The sequence below is a fragment of the Mytilus californianus genome, unplaced genomic scaffold (genome assembly GCF_021869535.1).
Source record: "Mytilus californianus isolate M0D057914Y unplaced genomic scaffold, xbMytCali1.0.p SCAF_6, whole genome shotgun sequence".
NCBI classification, from domain to species: domain Eukaryota; kingdom Metazoa; phylum Mollusca; class Bivalvia; order Mytilida; family Mytilidae; genus Mytilus; species Mytilus californianus.
The window spans coordinates 9,278,826-9,297,509 of NW_026262712.1; the positions used below are offsets into that span (position 1 = coordinate 9,278,826).

Below are 18,684 nucleotides of genomic sequence, written 5' to 3' on the forward strand. Positions count from 1 at the left end.
TTGACAAACCTTGTCAATTAAAATCATGGTACCGTAGACAGTGGGCGGGATAATTGGCAATTCTTGTCAATTAACATCAAAGTCCAATTAACCTTGCCATTGTTAAACTCACAACCTCAGAGCTAAGAGAATAGCAATCACTGTAGGTAAATTACTTTAAAACTCTGTCACCGTGACCTAAAATTGATCTGTTGGATGAGATTAGCAGTTTACTGTTTTTTTCACAATTTTTGTTTGGCAATGTGCAGAATAAAAAATAAAGACTTTTAAAATGGCGTACTATATAAACAAATGTAAGTTGATATATCATTAATTGATATACAAACAATAATAAATATATTTTTATTTTTATTTTTTCAGGTGATGATACAGAATTTCTACCTAAGGATGACTTAAACAGTGCAACAAGCTCAGTTACTGGTATCATGACTCCGACATTTCCCGTGGAAATACTGATGTAAACAAAAACTCTGAAAGAGATATTTATAGAAAAGTAAAAGAATGGAGGAAAGGAAAAAGGAAGAAGAATCAGTAACCATGCCGATTGATCCATCCCAGATCAAGACAGAACATCCTGACATCTTCGACATTGGTCCAAACTATTAATAGGAACTCTGAGATTTGTCCAAGGAAGTTCAATAGGTCATACAGAGACATTGAAACAGAAATGATTATGACAGAAATTACTGGATCCCAGACTGGTTCCCCAGTTCAAAAAGAAACAGTTGTCAACATTAAAAAGGAGCCTAATAGTTCACCTATCAAAAGTTTGATGCAAAAAGGTTTAGAAGATAGTGACCAGTGGGGCAATTACAGTGAACTTGATATTGATAGTGTTGTTAATGTTGTCAATAGTAGAGACGAGGGGAGACAACTGGCAGATTGTCATGTAAATATTGTGAAAATTGAAGACCAGGGGAGACAACTGGCTGATTGTCATGTAAATATTGTGAAAATAGAAGACCAATGAAGCTTAGGCAACTTGAAGATGGCATTGTAAATTTTGTGAATAGAGAAAACCATGGGAGAGAACAAGAAGATAGTAATATCACTATTGTGAAAGAAGAAATACAGGGGAGGCAACTAGAGGAAGAGGCATATTTACAGATGGATGATATTGAAGCTCTTGTTCATTATATAAATAGAAATTCGCATTCATTCAGTCCTTCGAAGAAAAAATGCTTCTCAATAGCCATCATTGTCATCTAAACCTAAAACAATTGTTGGCCTGCGATTGACAGATGACAACAAAGGAAGTAAATCTCCAAATAAAAAGGGAGATAACTCTTTATCATTATCACCAAAAATGAAAAAGAACTATAAATTAAAAGACTGTTCTGTGGTTTTGGACACTGATAAAGACATCAGTCTAAACTGCTGAATTTACAGAAAAATGCAGAGTCTGGAAAGGAAGACATGAACAGTAGTGTACATGATTTAAAGAGAAGTGGAGACATTTTTGATTTTAAAAATGTTGCAAAGAAACCCAAAATTGGTCCAAAATGCATGAAAAGACAAGACAAAGATGACGTAAAAGATCACAAAAAGTCTAAATTTGTTATTGACCACAAAGCCAAAGTTTTGAAACTGAATTTATCAAGGTTGGATAAAAATCTGGAAGCAAATGAGACTGATAAAGAGATTGACAAAGAAGTGACAAAAAAGTTAGAAATTGAAAATGAAAGGAGGAAAAATCTGAAAGTAAAAGTAAACCGACAAAAATTTCAGTAGAGAATAAAGAAAAAGAAAGATCAGATAATGAGAGTCGACATATAACATCTTCTACAGATTGAAATAGAAAACAGGACAGAAAACATGAAAATAACAGTCGGGAATATTCAGACAAACATAAACATTCAGAAAAACATAAACATCCCCATTCAGAAAAGCATACACATGGAATTTCAGAAAAACCTAAACATGGACAATCAGAGAAGCATAAACATGGGAATTCAGAAAAGCATAAACATGGATATTCAGAAAAATCTAAACATGGACAATCAGATAAGCATAAACATGGAAATTCAGAAAAGCATAAAGAAGTCAAAGGAGAAAATTCTGAAAAGTACAAGAATATTCCTGATAAAAGTGGTTCCAAAAAAGGAGATGATGACAAGCAAATAAAATCATCAAAAAATCTAAAGAGGAAAGCAAATGAAGAGGAAAACATTATCAGTAAAAAGTCAAAGCACGATGACAAAACAGAAAACTGTGACGAAAAGAAAGATTCCTTAAAAAGACCCGAGACTAAAATGATATCTGTTGAGGTCAAGAAGAAAGAAAATAAAAAGGATGAAAAACTGCATGAACCATCGAAGAAATTGGAGGAAAGCTTAAGTAATGCTCCTAATACTAAAGAATTGACAATGAAATGTAAACTTTGTAAAGAAATCCATAGCTCTAAATCAGCATTAGAAAAGCACATGATCAGTGTACATAATACCAAATTGGGCCGTAAAAGATTTGGATGTAAACTTTGTACTAAATCTTTTGATCAAACATATCGCACAAAGAGGAAAGAAAAAAAAGTGGTGAAGAAAAAGGAAACACAGAAACAATCCAAACAAATAAAAGAGAAGGAAAAGGAAAGACAGAAACATTAGAAACAAAAACAAGAGAACAAAAAGGAAAGACAGAAACAATAGAAACAAAAATAATAGCAAAAAGAAAAGACAGAAACAAAAGAAACAAAAACAAGAGAAGAAAAAGGAAAGACAGAAACAGTGAAAATAAAAACAAGAGAACAAAAGGGAGAGACAGAAACAGTGAAAATAAAAACAAGAGAACAAAAGGGAGAGACAAAAACAAAAATAAGTGAACAAAAAGGAAAGACAGAAACAATAGAAACAAAAATAAGAGAACAAAAAGGAAAGACAGAAACATTAGAAACAAAAACAAGAGAACAAAAAGGAAAGACAGAAACAATAGAAACAAAAATAAGTGAACAAAAAGGAAAGACAGAAACAATAGAAACAAAAATAAGAGAACAAAAAGGAAAGACAGAAACAGTGAAAACAAAAACAAGAGAACAAAAGGGAGAGACAGAAACAAAAATAAGAGAACAAAAAGGAAAGACAGAAACAAAAATAAGAGAACATAAAGGAAAGATAGAAACAGTAGAATCTAAAATAAGGAGAGAAAAATTGGCAATAAGTCATGTAAGTGACAAAAAGGAAGGAACAACCAAAATCACAGATGACATCAAAAATTTCTATCTGAAGATGACTTGAACAGTGAAACAAGCTCAGTTACTGGTATCATGACTCCGACATTTCCCGTGGAAAATACCGATGTAAACAAAAACTCTGAAAGAGATATTTATAGAAAAAGTAAAAGAATGGAGGAAAGGAAAAAGAGGGAAGAATCAGTAGTCGTGCCGATTGATCCATCCCAGATCGAGACAGAACATCCTGACATCTTCAACATTGACTCCTTGGTCCATACTATTAATAGGAACTCTGAGATTTGTCCAAGGAAGTTCAATAGGTCATACAGAAACATTGAAACAGAAATGATTATGACAGAAATTACTGGATCCCAGACTGGTTCCCCAGTTCAAAAAGAAACAGTTGTCAACATTAAAAAGGAGCCTAATAGTTCACCTATCAAAGGTTTGATGCAAATGGCAATGCAAAAAGGTTTAGAAGATAGTGACCAGTGGGGCAATTTCAGTGAATTTGATATTGATAGTGTTGTTAATGTTGTCAATAGAAGAGACGAGGGGAGACAACTGGCAGATTGTCATGTAGATATTGTGAAAGTAGAAGACCAGGGGAGGCAACTGGCTGATTGTCATGTAAATATTGAGAAAATAGAAGACCAAGGAAGGCAACTTGAAGATGGCATTGTAAATTTTGTGAATAGAGAAAACCATGGGAGAGAACTAGAAGATAGTAATATCACTATTGTGAAAGAAGAAATACAGGGGAGGCAACTAGAGAAAGAGGAATATTTACAGATGGATGATATTGAAGCTCTTGTTCATTATACAAATAGAAAATCGCATTCATTCAGTCCTTCGAAGAACAATACTTCTCAACAGCCATCATTGTCAGCTAAACCTTAAACAATTGTTGGCCTGCCATTGACAGATGACAACAAAGGAAGTAAATCTCCAAATAAAAAGGGAGATAACTCTTTATCATTATCACCACAAATGAAAAAGAACTATAAATTAAAAGACTGTTCTGTGGTTTTGGACACTGATAAAGACATTCAGTCTAAACTGCTGAATTTACAGAAAAATGCAGAGTCTGGAAAGGAAGACATGAACAGTAGTGTACATGATTTAAAGAGAAGTGGAGACATTTCTGATTTTAAAAATGTTGCAAAGAAACCCAAAATTGGTCCAAAATGCATGAAAAAACAAGACAAAGATGAAGTAAGAGATCACAAAAAGTCTTAATTTGTTATTGACCACAAAGCCAAAGTTTTGAAACTGAATTTATCAAGGTTGGATAAAAATCTGGAAGCAAATGAGACTGATAAAGAGATTGACAAAGAAGTGACAAAAAAGTTAGAAATTGAAAATGAAAGGAGAAAGGAAAAATCTGAAAGTAAAAGTAAACCGACAAAAATTTCAGTAGAGAATAAAGAAAAAGAAAGATCAGATAATGAGAGTCGACATATAACATCTTCTACAGATGGAAATAGAAAACAGGACAGAAAACATGAAAATGACAGTCGGGAATATTCAGACAAACATAAACATTCAGAAAAACCTAAACATCTGCATTCAGAAAACCATACGCATGGAATTTCAGAAAAACCTAAACATGGACAATCAGAGAAGCATAAACCTGGGAATTCAGAAAAGCATACACATGGATATTCAGAAAAATCTTAACATGGACAATCAGATAAGCATAAACATGGAAATTCAGAAAAGCATAAAGAAGTCAAAGGAGAAAATTCTGAAAAGTACAAGAATTTTCCTGATAAAAGTGGTTCCAAAAAAGGAGATGATGACAAGCAAATAAAATCATCAAAAAACCTAAAGAGGAAAGCAAATGAAGAGGAAAACATTGCCAGTAAAAAGTCAAAGCACGATGACAAAACTGAAAACTGTGACGAAAAGAAAGATTCCATAAAAAGACCTGAGACTAAAATGATATCTGTTGAGGTCAAGAAGAAAGAAAATAAAAAGGAAGAAAAACTGCATGAACCATCGAAGAAATTGGAGGAAAGCTTAAGTAATGCTCCTAATACTATAGAATAGACAATGAAATGTAAACTTTGTAAAGAAATCCATAGCTCTAAATCAGCATTAGAAAAGCACATGATCAGTGTACATAATACCAAATTGGGCCGTAAAAGATTTGGATGTAAACTTTGTACTAAATCTTTTGATACAACGTCTATTTTGATCAAACATATCGAATCGCACAAAGAGGAAAGAAAAAAAAGTGGTGAAGAAAAAGGAAACACAGAAACAGTCCAAACAAATAAAAGAGAAGGAAAAGGAAAGACAGAAACATTAGAAACAAAAACAAGAGAACAAAAAGGAAAGACAGAAACAATAGAAACAAAAATAAGAGAACAAAAAGGAAAGACAGAAACAAAAGAAACAAAAACAAGAGAAGAAAAAGGAATGACAGAAACAGTGAAAACAAAAACAAGAGAACAAAAGGGAGAGACAGAAACAAAAATAAGAGAACAAAAAGGAAAGACAGAAACAAAAATAAGAGAACATAAAGGAAAGATAGAAACAGTAGAATCTAAAATAAGGAGAGAAAAATTGGCAATAAGTCATGTAAGTGACAAAAAGGAAGGAACAACCAAAATCACAGATGACATCAAAAATTTCTATCTGAAGATGACTTGAACAGTGAAACAAGCTCAGTTACTGGTATCATGACTCCGACATTTCCCGTGGAAAATACCGATGTAAACAAAAACTCTGAAAGAGATATTTATAGAAAAAGTAAAAGAATGGAGGAAAGGAAAAAGAGGGAAGAATCAGTAGTCGTGCCGATTGATCCATCCCAGATCAAGACAGAACATCCTGACATCTTCAACATTGACTCCTTGGTCATTACTATTAATAGGAACTATGAGATTTGTCCAAGGAAGTTCAATAGGTCGTACAGAGACATTGAAACAGAAATGATTATGACAGAAATTACTGGATCCCAGACTGGTTCCCCAGTTCAAAAAGAAACAGTTGTCAACATTAAAAAGGAGCCTAATAGTTCACCTATCAAAGGTTTGATGCAAATGGCAATGCAAAAAGGTTTAGAAGATAGTGACCAGTGGGGCAATTTCAGTGAATTTGATATTGATAGTGTTGTTAATGTTGTCAATAGAAGAGACGAGGGGAGACAACTGGCAGATTGTCATGTAGATATTGTGAAAGTAGAAGACCAGGGGAGGCAACTGGCTGATTGTCATGTAAATATTGTGAAAATAGAAGACCAAGGAAGGCAACTTGAAGATGGCATTGTAAATTTTGTGAATAGAGAAAACCATGGGAGAGAACTAGAAGATAGTAATATCACTATTGTGAAAGAAGAAATACAGGGGAGGCAACTAGAGGAAGAGGCATATTTACAGATGGATGATATTGAAGCTCTTGTTCATTATACAAATAGAAAATCGCATTCATTCAGTCCTTCGAAGAACAATGCTTCTCAACAGCCATCATTGTCAGCTAAACCTAAAACAATTGTTGGCCTGCGATTGACAGATGACAACAAAGGAAGTAAATCTCCAAATAAAAAGGGAGATAACTCTTTATCAATATCACCAAAAATGAAAAAGAACTATAAATTAAAAGACTGTTCTGTGGTTTTGGACACTGATAAAGACATTCAGTCTAAACTGCTGAATTTACAGAAAAATGCAGAGTCTGGAAAGGAAGACATGAACAGTAGTGTACTTGATTTAAAGAGAAGTGGAGACATTTCTGATTTTAAAAATGTTGCAAAGAAACCCAAAATTGGTCCAAAATGCATGAAAAGACAAGACAAAGATGAAGTAAAAGATCACAAAAAGTCTAAATTTGTTATTGACCACAAAGCCAAAGTTTTGAAACTGAATTTATCAAGGTTGGATAAAAATCTGGAAGCAAATGAGACTGATAAAGAGATTGACAAAGAAGTGACAAAAAAGTTAGAAATTGAAAATGAAAGGAGAAAGGAGAAATCTCGTCCTAAACATAAAGGAAAAATCTGAAAGTGAAAGTAAACCGACAAAAATTTCAGTAGAGAATAAAGAAAAAGAAAGATCAGATAATGAGAGTCGACATATAACATCTTCTACAGATGGAAATAGAAAACAGTACAGAAAACATGAAAATGACTGTCGGGAATATTCAGACAAACATAAACATTCAGAAAAACCTAAACATCCGCATTCAGAAAAGCATACACATGGAATTTCAGAAAAACCTAAACATGGACAATCAGAGAAGCATAAACCTGGGAATTCAGAAAAGCATAAACATGGATATTTAGAAAAATCTGAACATGGATATTCATAAAAATCTAAACATGGACTATCAGATAAGCATAAAGAAGTCAAAGGAGAAAATTCTGAAAAGTACAAGAATTTTCCTGATAAAAGTGGTTCCAAAAAAGGAGATGATGACAAGCAAATAAAATCATCAAAAAATCTAAAGAGGAAAACATTGCCAGTAAAAAGTCAAAGCACGATGACAAAACTGAAAACTGTGACGAAAAGAAAGATCCCATAAAAAGACCTGAGACTGAAATGATATCTGTTGTGGTAAAGAAGAAAGAAAATAGAAAGGAAAAAAACTGCATGAACCATCCAAGAATTTGGAGGTAGGTGTTGTTTCATTTTCTATTCTTAGATTTATTTTTAAATTTTTAGCTTTTATCTTACAGGGGGAAAAGTAGAACTGCAATACACAAGGCAATCTTACCTTCACTTCAGTTTTTCAAATAACCATATTTGTCCCGTTAGAATCAAAATAATTCATGCAAGCTATAGATTTGTTATCATTTTCACATGGCCTGTGGCTAACGTTCGAGATAAAATCCAAACATAACGGCCAGGCCGTGTGAAAATTTTCAACAAATCTATGGCTTGCATGAATTATTTCTTAATTATATTATATGTCCAACCACGTAAACTTGTTTATGTTTTTGTCAACAAATGATGGTTGATCTAATCTTGACCTTTTAGTTGATGCCATTTAAAATGACAGGGATTATGACATCTGACCTACCCTGTGTATAAATATATATATAAATATGACCTTTTTATGATCATAATTTACATAAATGTATTTACAGATTTTTAGCAGTTGTTTGGTAACTAATACATCACCAGATTCAGATGACAGACTGGAAGATTTAGGTGTGCAGCAATTGCCTGAAAATACACCAAGATATATCACACACTGTGAGTAGCTTTATTATGTGAAAGGGGACTGTTAAAAGGGGGCTTGAAAATATAGGGAGGTTTAATGTAGTTAAATGTCAAAATAGCATATTTTTATGCCCCCACAGTAGGGGAGGGGGCATTAAGTTTTACCCTTGTCCGTCTGTACGTACGTCCGTTCGTACGTCCCAAAGTTGGTTTCCGTTCTCTAACTTTAGTTTGCCTTAACCAAATGTTATGAAACTTATACACAGTGCTTATTACCACTAAATACAGATCAAGTAAGAATTTTGGTGGCGTCACTTTTACCAATCTAGAGTTATGCCCCTTTACAAATGGAAAAATTGCTAAATTTTTCGTTTCCGTTCTCTAACTTAAGTTTGCCTGAACCAAATGTTATGAATCTTATACACAATGCTTATTACCACAATATACAGATCAAGTTTGAATTTTGGTGACGTCACTTTTACTGTTCTAGAGTTATGCCCTTAACAAATGGAAACATTTCTGATTTTTTTTTTTTTTTTTCTAAATATCAAGTTTTTTTGTCTCGCCTTGACGGAGTCAAAAAGTGAGACATAGGTATGCTGTTTGCAGTGTCGGCGACGGCGTCAACAATGTATTAGTTTGTGATTAGGTCTAGATTATGGTGAACCACTAGTGGTAGGTCAATGATATTTGGTATGCAGTTGCATTAGCATTGGCACATCTCATTACCATGGAAATTATTTGGCCCCGCCCCCTCAGTCAAGGTCTATTGACTTTGAAACTTTTCATAGTTTACATGTATTAGTTTGTGATTAGGTCAATTTATGGGGAACCACTAGTGGTAGGTCAATGATATTTGGTATGCAGTTGTATAAACATTGACATATCTCATTTCCATGGAGATTATTTGGCTCTGCCCCCTTAGTCATGGTCTATAGACTCTGAAAATTTTGCTAAGTTAACATGTATTAGTTTGTGATTAGGTCAGTTCAAGGGGAACCATTAGTGGTAGGCCAATGTTAATTGGTGTTCAGTTGTATAAGCATTAGCACATCTCATTTCCATGGAGAATATTTAGCCCCACCCCCTCAGTCATGGTCTATTGACTTTGAAACTTTTGCTTAGTTTACATGTATTAGTTTGTAATTAGATCAGTTTAAGATGAACTGCTAATGTTAAGTCAACGATATTTGGTATGCAAATGTATTGGCATTTGCAAGTATCGTTTCCATGGAGATTATATAGCCCCACTCCTGATCATGGTTCATTGACTTTGAAACTTTTACATAGTTTACAAGTTAATGTTTGTGTTTAGGTTTGTTTAAAGGGAACACTTATAATAAGTCAATGATATTTGGTATGCAGTTGTATTAGCATTGGCACATCTTATTTTATGGAGATTGTTTAGCCATGTACCTTCAGTCATGGTTCATTGACTTTGAATATTTGCATAACTTACATGTTAAAGTATTGCTATTTTAATTTCAACATTTGCATTATCAAAATTACAAAAAGGCTAGACATATCTCTGTGATAACAGTTTATTAAAATTGGAGTTATCTTTCTTTGTCCATGATTATAGTTGAATCAACTACAATCAATGCTTTATACAATGCAATGTTTAATTTTACCTTCCACTGATAAATTAAAGCAATTTTTACCCTTCAATTCTAAAAATATTTTAAAGTCTTCTTTGAAAATGGGAGTTATCTTTCTTTGTGCATAATGGTAGTTGAATCAACTACAACCAATGCTTTATACAATGCAATATTCAATATTACTTCCTACTGATAAATTAAAGCAATCTTTACCATTCAGTGCTTACAAGCACTTTGATTACTGTTCTAGAATTATGCCCATTTACAAATGAAAAAACTGCTGAATTTTTCGTTAACGTTCTCTAACTTGAGTTTGTCTTAAATTAATGTAATGAAATGTATATATAATGCTTTTTACCACAAAACTCAGTTTAATTTTTTGTTTCCATTTTCTAACTTTAGTTTGCCTCAACCAAATGTTGTGAAACTTATACACAATGCTTATTACTACATAATACAGATTAAGTACGAAATTTGGTGGCGACACTTTTACCATTCTTGAGTTTAATATATCCCTTTATAAACATAAAAATTGCTGAATTTTTTGTTTCCGTTCTCTAACTTTAGTTTGTCTCAACCAAATGTTATAAAACTTATACACAACTGTTCTAGAGTTATGCGTATTTACAAATAGAAAAATTGCGGAATTTTTAGTTTCTGTTCTCTACTTAAGTTAGCCTCAACCAAATGTTATGAGACTTACACACAATGTTTATTACCACAAAACTCAAATCAATTTCAAATTTGGGTAGCGTCACTTTTACCGTTCTTCAGTTATGTCCCTTTATAACTATATGATATGCAAGCGGGGGCATCATCTGTGTCCACATGTGGACACAATCCACATTTTCTACATATTTTTATCATTTGATTTTATGTTTGCTGTTACACCACTGTCCAAGACTAGATGGGAGAGAAGGCTACATCCAATGTGTTTTTCTCATTGCTCATTGTTGAAGGCTGTACAGTGACCTATATTTTTTAACTTCTACCTTATTTGGTCTCTGGTGGAGAGTTGTTTCATTGACAATCTGTGAATCATACCACATCTTCTTATTTTTATGTTAACCCTGTTACATTCTGTATGTGCCTGTTCCAAGTTAGGACCTGTAATTCAGTGTGTTTGTTGTTTCAAATACAGTATCATATTTTTATTGTTTTGTACATAAATCAGGCCAGTTTCTTTACTTGTTTGAATTGTTAGACATTTGTTATTTTTGTGCCTTTTAAAGCTTGCTATGCAGTATGGGTTTTGCTCACTGTTGAAGGTCGTACGATAACATGAACTTAATAACTTATATATCATATGGTCTCTGATGGAGAGATGTCTCATTGGTTATTATACCACAGGGGAGGATCCAGCCATTTTTAAAAGGGGGGGTTCCCAACCCAGGATAAAAGGGAGGTTCCAACTATATGTCCCCATTCAAATGCATTGATCGTCCAAAAAAAAGGGGGGGTTCCAACCCCCGGAACCCCCCCTATGTACCACTGTACCACATCATATATTTATACAAATGATACAAATCTACATAGCCCCTTTGATTCATGTATCACAGCTTTAAATACGGGGTAGTTGCATTGAAAAAAATTGTGTTCATCTGATTCATTTTAAAAAAAAATTAAAATTGGCCAGTCATATGGGTATAGTTTTCTCGTTTGAATTGTTTTACAATTGTGATTTTGGGGCCTTTTATAGCTGACTATGCAGTATGGACTTTGCTCATTTTTGAAGGTCATACAGTGACCTACACCTGTTTATTTCTGTGTCATTTTGGTCTCTTGTGGAGAGTTGTCTCATTGCCAATCATACCACATCTTCTTTTTTATATTTAGTTTAAATTTTCCACTTAATGTCCAAATAAAGGTAATTGTTTGATTGAGAGGTGACGATCATTTTTTGATAAAAATCATCCTCTACCAAAATTTTGTATGAGTGATTTTACCATTTTGTTTGTTGGTGTTTAATGCCACTGTTTGGTTTCAACATGGTTTTTGTTGGTGCAGATAGCTTGAGAACCCTGGTACCCAGAAAGAAAATGCAGACTTGGCAGGAGAGTTAGCAAACCTTGTCAATTAAAATCGTGGTACCGTAGACAGTGGGCAGGATAATTGGCAATTCTTGTCAATTAACATCAAGTCCAATTAATCTTGCCATTGTTAAACTCACAACCTCAAAGAGTCAATAGCAATCACTGTAGGTAAATTACTTTTAAACTCTGTCACCGTGACCTAAAATTGATCTGTTGGATGAGATTAGCAGTTTACTGTTTTTTCACAATTTTTGTTTGGCAATGTGCAGAATAAAAAATAAAGATTTTTAAAATGGCGTACTATATAAACAAATGTAAGTTGATATATCATTAATTGATATACGAACAATATTAAATATATTTTTTTTTTTTTTTTTTTCAGGTGATGATACAGAATTTCTACCTGAGGATGACTTAAACAGTGAAACAAGCTCAGTTACTGGTATCATGACTCCGACATTTCCCGTGGAAAATACTGATGTAAACAAAAACTCTGAAAGAGATATTTATAGAAAAAGTAAAAGAATGGAGGAAAGGAAAAAGGAAGAAGAATCAGTAACCATGCCGATTGATCCATCCCAGATCAAGACGGAACATCCTGACATCTTCGACATTGACTCCTTGGTCCAAACTATTAATAGGAACTCTGAGATTTGTCCAAGGAAGTTCAATAGGTCGTACAGAGACATTGAAACAGAAATGATTATGACAGAAATTACTGGATCCCAGACTGGTTCCCCAGTTCAAAAAGAAACAGTTGTCAACATTAAAAAGGAGCCTAATAGTTCACCTATCAAAAGTTTGATGCAAATGGCAATGCAAAAAGGTTTGGAAGATAGTGACCAGTGGGGCAATTACAGTGAATTTGATATTGATAGTGTTGTTAATGTTGTCAATAGTAGAGACGAGTGGAGACAACTGGCAGATTGTCATGTAAATATTGTGAAAATTGAAGACCAGGGGAGGCAACTGGCTGATTGTCATGTAAATATTGTGAAAATAGAAGACCAAGGAAGGCAACTTGAAGATGGCATTGTAAATTTTGTGAATAGAGAAAACCATGGGAGAGAACTAGAAGATAGTAATATCACTATTGTGAAAGAAGAAATACAGAGGAGGCAACTAGAGGAAGAGGCATATTTACAGATGGACGATATTGAAGCTCTTGTTCATTATACAAATAGAAAATCGCATTCAGTCAGTCCTTCGAAGAACAATGCTTCTCAACAGCCATCATTGTCAGCTAAACCTAAAACAATTGTTGGCCTGCGATTGACAGATGACAACAAAGGAAGTAAATGTCCAAATAAAAAGGGAGATTACTCTTTATCAATATCACCAAAAATGAAAAAGAACTATAAATTAAAAGACTGTTCTGTGGTTTTGGACACCGATAAAGACATTCAGTCTAAACTGCTGAATTTACATAAAAATGCAGAGTCTGGAAAGGAAGACATGAACAGTAGTGTACATGATTAAAAGAGAAGTGGAGACATTTCTGATTTTAAAAATGTTGCAAAGAAACCCAAAATTGGTCCAAAATGCATGAAAAGACAAGACAAAGATGAAGTAAAAGATCACAAAAAGTCTAAATTTGTTATTGACCACAAAGCCAAAGTTTTGAAACTGAATTTATCAAGGTTGGATAAAAATCTTGAAGCAAATGAGACTGATAAAGAGATTGACAAAGAAGTGACAAAAAAGTTAGAAATTGAAAATGAAAGGAGAAATGAGAAATCTCGTCCTAAACCATAGTAAAAATCTGAAAGTGAAAGTAAACAGATAAAAATTTCAGTAGAGAATAAAGAAAAAGAAAGATCAGATAATGAGAGTTGACATATAAATTCTTCTACAGATGGAAATAGAAAACAGGACAGAAAACATGAAAATGACAGTCGGGAATATTCATACAAACATAAGCATTCAGAAAAACCTGAACATCCGCATTCAGAAAAGCATACGTATGGAATTTCAGAAAAACCTAAACATGGACAATCAGAGAAGCATAAACCTGGAAATTCAGAAAAGTATAAACATGAATTATCAGAAAAATCTAAACATGGACATCAGATAAGCATAATTATGGGAATTCAGAAAAGCAGAAAGAAGTCAAAGGAGAAAATTCTGAAGAGTACAAGAATTTTCCTGATAAAAGTTGTTCCAAAAAAGGAGATGATGACAAGCAAATAAAATCATCAAAAAATTTAAAATGGAAAGCAAATGAAGAGGAAAACATTGCCAGTAAAAAGTCAAAGCACGATGACAAAACTGAAAACTGTGACGAAAAGAAAGATTCCATAAAAAGACCTGAGACTAAAATGATATCTCTGTTGAGGTAAAGAAGAAAGAAAATAAAAAGGAAGAAAAACTGCATGAACCATCGAAGAAATTGGTGGAAAGCTTATGTAATGCTTCTAATACTATAGAATTGACAATGAAATGTTAACTTTGTAAAGAAATCCATAGCTCTAAATCAGCATTAGAAAAGCACATGATCAGTGTACATAATACCAAATTGGGCCGTAAAAGATTTGGATGTAAACTTTGTACTCATTCTTTTGATACAACGTCTATTTTGATCAAACATATCGAATTGCACAAAGAGGAAAGAAAAAAAAAGTGGTGAAGTAAAAGGAAACACAGAAACCGTCCAAACAAATAAAAGAGAAGGAAAAGGAGAGACAGAAACAGTAGAAACATAAACAAGAGAACAAAAAGGAAAGACAGAAACAATAGAAACAAAAATAAGAGAACAAAAAGGAAAGACAGAAATAAAAGAAACAAAAACAAGAGAAGAAAAAGGAAAGACAGAAACAGTGAAAATAAAAACAAGAGAACAAAAGGGAGAGACAGAAACAAAAATAAGAGAACAAAAAGGAAAGACAGAAACAAAAATAAGAGAACAAAAAGGAAAGATAGAAACAGTAGAATCTAAAATAAGGAGAGAAAAATTGGCAATAAGTCATGTAAGTGACAAAAAGGATGGAACAACCAAAATCACAGATGACATAAAAAATATCTATCTGAAGATGACTTGAACAGTGAAACAAGCTCAGTTACTGGTATCATGACTCCGACATTTCCCGTTGAAAATACCGATGTAAAAAAAACTCTAAAAGAGATATTTATAGAAAAAGTAAAAGAATGGAGGAAAGGAAAAAGAGTGAAGAATCAGTAGTTGTGCCGATTGATCCATCCCAGATCAAGACAGAACATCCTGACATCTTCAACATTGACTCCTTGGTCCATACTATTAATAGGAACTCTGAGATTTGTCCAAGAAAGTTCAATAGGTCATACTGAGACATTGAAACAGAAATGATTATGACAGAAATTACTGGATCCCAGACTGGTTCCCCAGTTCAAAAAGAAACAGTTGTCAACATTAAAAAGGAGCCTAATAGTTCACCTATCAAAGGTTTGATGCAAATGGCTATGCAAAAAGGTGAAGATAGTGACCAGTGGGGCAATTTCAGTGAATTTGATATTGATAGTGTTGTTAATGTTGTCAGGAGAAGAGACGAGTGGAGACAACTGGCAGATTGTCATGTAAATATTGTGAAAGTAGAAGACCAGGGGAGGCAACTGGCTGATTGTCATGTAAATATTGTGAAAATAGAAGACCAAGGAAGGCATTTTGAAGATGGCATTGTAAATTTTGTGAATAGAGAAAACCATGGGAGAGAACTAGAAGATAGTAATATCACTATTGTGAAAGAAGAAATACAGGGGAGGCAACTAGAGGAAGAGGAATATTTACAGATGGATGATATTGAAGCTCTTGTTCATTATACAAATAGAAAATCGCATTCATTCAGTCCTTCGAAGAACAATGCTTCTCAACAGCCATCATTGTCAGCTAAACCTAAAACAATTGTTGGCCTGCGATTGACAGATGACAACAAAGGAAGTAAATCTCCAAATAAAAAGGGAGATAACTCTTTATCATTATCACCACAAATGAAAAAGAACTATAAATTAAAAGATTGTTCTGTGGTTTTAGACACTGATAAAGACATTCAGTCTAAACTGCTGAATTTACAGAAAAATGCAGAGTCTGGAAAGGAAGACATGAACAGTAGTGTACATGATTTAAAGAGAAGTGGAGACATTTCTGATTTAAAAAATGTTGCAAAGAAACCCAAAATTGGTCCAAAATGCATGAAAAGACAAGACTAAGATGAAGTAAAAGATCACAAAAAGTCTAAATTTGTTATTGACCACAAAGCCAAAGTTTAAAAACTGAATTATCAAGGTTGGATAAAAATCTTGAAGCAAATGAGACTGATAAAGAGATTGACAAAGAAGTGACAAAAAAGTTAGAAATTGAAAATGAAAGGAGAAATGAGAAATCTCGTCCTAAACAATAGGAAAAATCTGAAAGTGAAAGTAAACAGACAAAAATTTCAGAAGGGAATAAAGAAAAAGAAAGATCAGATAATGAGAGTTGACATATAAAATCTTCTACAGATGGAAATAGGAAACAGGACAGAAAACATGAAAATGACAGTCGGGAATATTCAGACAAACATAAACTTCCGCATTCAGAAAAGCATAAGCATGGAAATTCAGAAAAACCTAAACATGGACAATCAGAAAAGGATAAACATGAAAATTCAGAAAAGCATAAACATGGAAATTCAGAAAAGCATAAACATGAATATTCAGAAAAATCTAAACATGGACAATCAGATAAGCATAATTATGGAAATTCAGAAAAGCAGAAAAAAGTCAAAGGAGAAAATTCTGAAAAGTACAAGAATTTTCCTGATAAAAGTTGTTCCAAAAAAGGAGATGATGACAAGCATATAAAATCATCAAAAAATCTAAAGAGGAAAGCAAATGAAGAGGAAAATATTATCAGTAAAAAAGTCAAAGCACGACGACAAAACTGAAAACTGTGACGAAAAGAAAGATTCCATAAAAAGACCTGAAACTAAAATGATATCTGTAAAGAAAAAAGAAAATAGAAAGGAAGAAAAACTGCATGAACCATCGAAGAAATTGGAGGAAAGCTTAAGTAATGCTTCTAATACTATAGAATTGACAATGAAATGTAAACTTTGTAAAGAAATCCATAGCTCTAAATCAGCATTAGAAAAGCACATGATCAGTGTACATAATACGCAATTGAGCCGTAAAAGATTTGGATGTAAACTTTGTACTCAATCTTTTGATACAACGTCTATTTTGATCAAACACATCGAATCGCACAAAGAGGAAAGAAAAAAAAGTGGTGAAGAAAAAGGAAAGACAGAAACAGTAGAAACAAAAACAAGAGAACAAAAAGGAAAGACAGAAACAAAAGAAACAAAAACAAGAGAAGAAAAAGGAAAGACAGAAACTGAAAATAAAAACAAGAGAACAAAAGGGAGAGACTGAAACAAAAACAAGAGAACAAAAAGGAAAGACAGAAACAAAAATAATAGAACAAAAAGGAAAGACTGTGAGTAACTTTATTATGTGAAAGGGGACTGTTAAAAGGGGGCTTGAAAATGTAGGGAGGTTTAATGTAGTTAAATGTCAAAATAGCATATTTTTATGCCCCCACAGTAGAGGAGGGGGCATTATAAAGTTTTACCCTTGTCCGTCCGTACGTCCCAAAGTTGGTTTCCGTTCTCTAACTTTAGTTTGCCTTAACCAAATGTTATGAATCTTTTACACAATGCTTATTACCACAATATACAGATCAAGTTTGAATTTTGGTGACGTCACTTTTACTGTTCTAGAGTTATGCCTTTTACAAATGGAAAAATTTCTGAATTTTTCATTTTAAAAAAATATCAAGTATTTTTAAAATTGGAGTTATCTTTCTTTGTCCATGATTATAGTTGAATCAACTACAATCAATGCTTTATACAATGCAATGTTTAATTTTACCTTCCACTGATAAATTAAAGCAATTTTTACCCTTCATTTCTAAAAATATTTAAAGTCTTCTTTGAAAATTGGAGTTATCTTTCTTTGTGCATAATGGTAGTTGAATCAACTACAACTGATAAATTAAAGCAATCTTTACCATTAAGTGCTTACAAGCACTTTGACTACTGTTCTAGAATTATGCCCATTTACAAATGAAAAAATTGCTGAATTTTTCGTTTCCCTTCTCTAACTTGAGTTTGTCTTAAATTAATGTAATGAAATGTATATATAATGCTTTTTATCACAAAACTCAGTTTAACTTTAGTTTTGTCTCAACCAAACGTTATAAAACTTATACACAACTGTTCTAGAGTTATGCGTATTTACAAATAGAAAAATTGCTGAATTTTTAGTTTCTGTTCTCTACTTAAGTTAGCCTCAACCAAATGTTATGAGACTTACACACAATGCTTATTACCACAAAACTCAGATCAAATTTGGGTAGCGTCACTTTTACCGTTCTTCAGTTATGTCCCTTTATAACTATATGATATGCAAGCGGGGGCATCATCTGTGTCCACATGTGGACACAATCCACATTTTCTACATATTTTTATACGACTGCAAACATTTTTTGCGGTCGTATATGGGTATGACGTCGTCGTCTGAAGACACATTGGTTTTCACACTATAACTTTAGTTTAAGTGAAAGGATCTCTGATATTCTACCATAAGGTTAAATACCACAAAAGAAAGGTTGGGATTGATTTTGGAGGTTATGGTACCAACAGTCAAGAAATTAGGGGCCAAAAATAAGCATTTTCTAGTTTCAAGTCAATAACTTGTGGAAAGGTGTA

At 33.1% G+C, this 18,684-nt stretch overlaps 2 protein-coding genes across 10 annotated transcripts in view; both read left to right on the plus strand.

Moving 5' to 3' along the window:
* Positions 1 to 18,684, plus strand: part of LOC127705510 (titin homolog) — a 141,387-nt gene that overhangs the window by 99,079 nt on the left and 23,624 nt on the right. The window contains exon 2 of the mRNA XM_052209837.1: positions 14,301 to 15,258. The gene's annotated coding sequence lies outside the window, so the exon portion shown is untranslated. The remainder of the gene's footprint in view (positions 1 to 14,300; positions 15,259 to 18,684) is intronic.
* Positions 1 to 18,684, plus strand: part of LOC127706963 (uncharacterized) — a 99,140-nt gene that overhangs the window by 64,918 nt on the left and 15,538 nt on the right. For 2 of the 9 annotated variants that reach the window (XM_052211703.1, XM_052211704.1), the window contains exon 3: positions 12,348 to 13,629. In XM_052211703.1, the coding sequence (XP_052067663.1) occupies positions 12,348 to 13,444 (1,097 nt within the window). In that variant the 3' untranslated portion in view covers positions 13,445 to 13,629. The other 7 variants (XR_007984677.1, XR_007984674.1, XR_007984676.1 and 4 more) reach the window with 7 other exon arrangements.